Source organism: Gallinula chloropus (assembly GCF_964237585.1).
Source record: "Gallinula chloropus genome assembly, chromosome: 8".
Classification (NCBI taxonomy): Eukaryota; Metazoa; Chordata; class Aves; order Gruiformes; family Rallidae; genus Gallinula; species Gallinula chloropus.
The window spans coordinates 18,560,546-18,566,545 of NC_140093.1; the positions used below are offsets into that span (position 1 = coordinate 18,560,546).

Below are 6,000 nucleotides of genomic sequence, written 5' to 3' on the forward strand. Positions count from 1 at the left end.
CTTGCATGCAACAGCACTGGAGACAGCTGGAGTGAATACAGCTTTTCCTAATGAAGACATGAAGCTAAACTCTACTGATAAGAAAAATCGGTTAGTAGGCTAAGTTAAGAACAGTTAATGTTGACCACTGCTGCTTTGCATGAAAAAATGCAGAACGTCCTCCTTCACTAAGATGTAGGGAAAAAATTCTTGATGATAGCCCTTTCCTGAGATGAAGACAAGCTTATACAATGCTTTTGATAAGTTATAAAGCTATTTAAGATATAATATCCTTATTTGTCTCTTCACAACACACTCTGCACCACCACACCTGGATACTTACTACGGAAGTACCAAGGTTTTCAGAATTTGTTTTAGTACTACTCTAATAGGTCTTAATCAGGGACCTGTGAGTAGGAAACATACAAATAAACAAGAGAATACTTGTGTTGAATTACTTTCCATTAAAGTGTTGTAATTTATATTTTCCATAAATATTAATAAAGGATCATTTTATTCATACTAACAAGAGGCTTGCCTAAATTAATAACCTGCAAATATAAGGATCAGGAACAGATAAACCACAGGAAGGCTGAGAAAATGCAAACAGTAAATCTGAACACAAACACTACAGAAAAGATTTTCAATCTCTCCAGAAGACCTCGAATCTCATCACTACCTTTCCCACCTTCACTGTGATCAAGCTGCTTTTCTTGTACCTTTTCATTAACAGATCATCCAAGAGTCATAACCAAACAACAAATACACCCACAACCAAACAAACAAAACAAAGCCCAAAGCCAAGAGTTAAATGCAATTCAGTATCTGTATCTTGTTTTTCACTTCTGGCCTTAAACTTCTGTGACAGAACAATCCACTAAGAACAGGGACTGGCTTTAGATTTTCCCACCTGCAACCTAATATAACTATCACATATTATATATATGAAATTATATGTAGTTGCTGGATCATGTCCAGAGAAGGGCAACACAGCTGGTGACAGGTCTCAAGAACCAAGTCTTATGAGGAGAGGCTGAGGAAACTGGGCTGGTTTGGTCTGGAAAAAAGCAGGCTCAGGGGAGACCTTATTGATCTCTGTAGCTACCTGAAAGGCAGTTCTAGTGAGGTGGGAGTTGGTCTTTCTCCCAAGGAACTAGCAATAGGACAGGAGGAAATGGCTTCAAGTTGTGCCAGGGGAGGTTTAGGCTGGATATTAGGAAAAATTGCTTTACTGAAAGAGTGGTCATGCATTGGAACAGGCTGCCCAGGAAAGTGGTGGAGTCACCATGCCTGGAGGTGTTTAAAAACCACATATTTGTGGCACTACAGTTTAGTAGACGTGGTGGTGTTTGGTTGACAGTTGGAATTGATGATCCTAAAGGTCTTTTTCAACCTTTGTGATTCTACGATTATCTACGTATTTCACATATTTATCACACCTGGGGCAGTAATTAAAACTGTTAATAATGTTTAACTGTAGCTCACTGAAATTAACCCATACAAGACTCCTGGAGAATTCTGCTGGTCCAGTACCATTGCAGTACCACAAGGTGCAGGGGCTGCCATTCAGGAATATATGAAGCATCTCTTTCCCCAGTGCAAGTCTGAGGTCTCAAACTGCCTACTCCTGCAGCCTGTTTTTTTCTGGAATAAAAATGTATCAGCAGAAAATTAAATCCATGTTGAAACTGCAGGAAGGGGTTAAAACATGGTCTTAGACTTAAACCAAAGCTTTCTTAAACTGACCACTCTCCTGTTCAGGACTTGATCCTTAACAGACAATGAGAGATGCTGAGCTGAAAAAAATTGATCATGAAGTACTCAAGACAAGGAAAAACATAAAGAAAGGATGTGAGAACTAAAAAATCCTTAAGAAATTAATTCCCTGGAAATATTTATGGAGGCACATATTGATCTTAAAATTATTGAACTTTTTTCTCCCCCCTTTAACCACTTGTGCTAATGTATTAAAATTAAGAAGCAAGTCTAACATGTATTATGAGAGGACTGTCAGGAATACATTGGAACCAAATCACACTGAAGGTGGGCAAAGCATTGATAACCCATGTCTGTAACCATATTAAAAGTCTAACTTCCATTGCAGCCTACACAGATGAAACAGTGCAAAATCCATGTCAGGCACTGAAGGAACACACGCTAGCTGTTCTAATCATGACAGAAAAATGGTTCTTGAAGTTTGTTGTTTGGTTTTGTATCTCTTCATTTAAGCAACAACATTTGCAGGATTCATTGTGCAAAGGCAGGCTATTATTCCTACCCGTTTCCTATTGCTAAAATGCCATCCTCCCCAGTATGTATTAATGATCTAACAGCTTCTTGTACTGAACTGACAAAAAGCATCTGCAGCACATTAGACAAGACAAAAGGTAAACTTTGAATAATAATGCTGAAATGGTTGTTACAGATGCTGTTGAGAGCCATGCATTGAAGCTGCTTCACTTCATTAGGGCATCAACAAAAAGTATGTAAGCAGTTGGTGTAAGAGAGCAAATTCCTAAGAACACACTCAGAATCTCTGTCACACACACTGCACAGATTACAGTAACTCTTTAAAATAGCTAAGGCTATTTTCAGTGTTTTAAACAACCAGCCCTATGAGAAAGACAATTGTGGCTTACCTGAAAGAAGGAAATACCCGGATAAACTCAACCTAATGCCCCAATTCCCAAGTCTCCAGGAATTCCCATCCTCTTATTCTCAAGATCTCTGCTCATTTTAGGAAAATTTTCCCTTGAGGTTTTACATATTTTGTCCATTTAAGAATTACCACTGCACAGCTGAAACGCCCATCAAAGAGTTCTTCATGAAAGTCTTTGTCTTGGCTGAGAAAAGCAATTAGGCTCTGGGCCAGGCTAAGTGATGTTTTGGGGATTCAGGTTGGGTCTTTGCTCTCAGTCCAGAAGTGCAGTGTCTTCAGCCCCAGGCAAGTATCCTGACTATCGGATTCTCAACTGTTTCAAGAACAAATCTGTGCTTCTGTGTTGTTGGGTTTTTTTCCTCAAAACAGAAACTTCTTTTGCAAGTTGAAAAGCCCTTCCCAGCAAGGCTCTCACAGTAACTTCTATAACCCACTTAAACGTTTCTATTAAAACCAAATTAAAAGAGATTAACGTTTCCTGATTAACACTATTTCCCATTAAATCCTCTATCCAGCTGTAATCTGAGACAAAAGGGGAAAACTCCACCTTTGGTATCAACATTGAGATCCTCAGTCTCCAAGCTGTTGCAGTGTAAGTGCAGGTAAAGTGCTTTGCTTGATACCCACTTCCTGATAGTGCTAGCCTGGGAAGCCAAGGTGGAGAGAATTTGTTTAGATCTCAAAACAAATCATGACTAAGGCATTCAGCTAGCTAGTTGGTCGGTGTTCACAATGGTTAACCAACGCCCTGCATGACTCAGTGACATTATTAAAAGTAAACTGATAATTGCTTTAATAGATAAAAAGGTCAATAGACGAGACTCAAAAGAAACATTCCAGTGTCTGTGAAATTATTACCTAATATTTAAGAGTGTTGTGAGCCAGCATTCCTGTTCAGTGCAGCAATTTTCTTCCTCACTCCCACAACCCTGAGCTGCTTTCTTTCTGATCTTGCACCATAGCCTCCCTGTGCTAAGGCAAGAATTCATGTGATTGCATGTGGAAATGATCAAGATTAAAACTGACCCAGCAGAAGAAAAATAAATGGTTTTAACCCAGAACAGTTCCCACTTCAGTTCACTGCCTGACCAAATGAACAACTCTGCCAGCTAATAGCCAGGGGCATCTCCACATCCTTAAGAAGTGCTGAATTAAAGGGACTGTAAAACAAGTTTAGAACTTCACATATTATTACTGTGACTGTCTTTCACACGTTTTTTAAAGCCACAGACAGTGCCAATCTCCACAGCACTTGATTTTTATCAAGAAAAGCCCCAAAGCAGACAAAAGGCAGAAATCAAACACTGTAGCAAATACCAAATGCTCAGCAACATTTCTATATCTCACCTTAAAAATTATAAAACTAGAGATGCCGTAAATGAAATAAATCTTGTCTTGCACTTAACACAGGTAACTGAAGGAAGCTGTTGAGAGTATCATGTGTTCAATCTTAGTCCAAAAACACAACCTACATTTTTTTCTGCTTAGATCACCTCCTCTCTTAATGGCCCAATGAACCACTCTCAACCCTTGCACTCCAACTCTTAAAAGCTGAGTCCTGTAACTGTTACTATTTAATAAGGCATTGTGAACCCAAAGCAGAACACTTCTGCTTTGTATGTTATTGTTGGAAAGCCACTAAATTAGACCAGCCAGACTGAGATTTTTCATTGTGCAGACCTCAAGCTTTACCTCTTTACAGTGGAAGCACAATTGACAGAAGATGCATCAGTCAGTCCCCAGGAAACAATCTAAAAACCGATTAAATAGGTTTTCATCCAAACACCCTTTTTCTTTAGATCTGAGATCAGGGCCAAAGCTGGACCCTGAGCATATTTATTAAGCATTAATTTTGGCACGTGCGCCCCCTCCCCCAGTAAAGTATTATGTAGGAATAGGTATTGCTGGTGAGCATCCAGGGCGCCGGGCTGCCTGGGAAGCAGGAGGGCAGGGCACAGGAGGCCTCTCAGGTTCATCTTTGTTTACTGGCAAGACCACCGGAGGCGGACGGAAGATCCGGCGGCGCTCGGCCCCCCCAGCTCGCCCCGCCGCAACCCGACACCCGGGGAGAGGCTCCTCCGAGCACAAGTCCTGCCAGTTCACCCCCGTTCTGAGCACACTGGCGGGTCACTGTAACACGGCTGCCTCGTTGCGGGGTAGGTTCTTTCCTCCCCCCGTGTCTTCTCCCCTACATTTGGGCGGGTATCCCGGCCTGGAGACGTTAACGTGGCGGCGGACACGTTTCAGATACTGCGCCCTAAGAGCCGTCGTTGACACACCTCGCAAGAGGGCCAGCCGCGTCTGACTCCAGCCACCCGCGGAGAGCCGGGGATGTTCTCCAACCACCGCATCCCACCGCTGCAGGGGAGCCCGCGCCGAGCACCCCGAACACCGCAGGGCCGCCGCTTCGCCTCGGCCCCCGAATCGGGGACACCTACAGACTCGAGGCCGGGGACCCGCTGTACCGGCCCCATCGCCCCCCGCCGGGCCCAGCCACGCCGCTCCGCCCCGCGCTGCCAAAAGCCTCTCCTCACGCCGGCAGCCGCCGCCTCTCCGTCCACCCGAGCCCCACCTCCCGTCCCCGCCGCCCCCGGGACTTCGCGCCCTCACTCACCCCTTGTAGTAGGCTTTCACCCGGACCTGGTGGGCGCTGTCCCCGCCAAGGCCGCCCCCTCCACCGCCCGGAGCCGACATGGTGCTGTTGCCGCTGCTGTCCCGCTGCGTCGGCATCCCCCCCCCTGCGACGGGCGGCACGGCCCGGGGCGGCGGGCGGGCGAGGGGAGGGCTGGCGGAGCGGGAGAGGGAAGAGGAGGCGGCGGCTGCGCGACGCCCGCCGCGCCCCGCAGCCTCAAGCGCCCCGCCGTCCCTCGAGCGCGCCGCAGCCCCGCCTCCTCCTCACGGCGCCAGCCCGGCACGGGCGGGACCACAGGGGGGCCGAGGGGGAGAACCGAAGAACGGGCAGGCGGAGAGCGCGGAGCCGAGCAGGACGGCGCAGGAAGGGAGCACAGACCCTCCCCCGGCAGGACGGACGGGCCGTTCCGGGAGCGGCCGGTCAGCAGCTCCGCCGCCCGGGGAGGGCGATGGCCCCACCTCCCGTGTCCGCCCCCCTCCCGCACGCTACGCGGGCTCTTCCCCACGGGACTTCAGCACACACCGGCCGAGCGGAATGCTGCCTTCCCCGCGCCCGGCGCTGCGGCCCCCACGGCGCTCTCCCCGCCGCTTGGTACGGCCCGCCGCCAGGCACGCCGGGACGGCTGGGTGGCACCGCGGCCCTGGCGCCGGCACGGCGAGGTCAGGCTGGAGCCGCTCTGGGTGCGGGAGTCACCGGCAGCCCCTCGCATACCGGGCAGCTGCGGGGGCCG

General features: G+C 47.8%; 1 protein-coding gene across 1 annotated transcript in view; it reads right to left on the reverse strand.

The window, feature by feature from the left end:
- PRKCI (protein kinase C iota) overlaps positions 1–5,368 on the reverse strand; it is a gene marked incomplete at its 5' end in the record, with an annotated part of 28,794 nt that extends 23,426 nt beyond the window's left edge. Inside the window, one exon of the mRNA XM_084267296.1 lies at positions 5,253–5,368. Within this exon, the coding sequence (XP_084123422.1) occupies positions 5,253–5,368 (116 nt within the window). The remainder of the gene's footprint in view (positions 1–5,252) is intronic.
- Between the last annotated feature and the right edge of the window lie 632 nt (positions 5,369–6,000).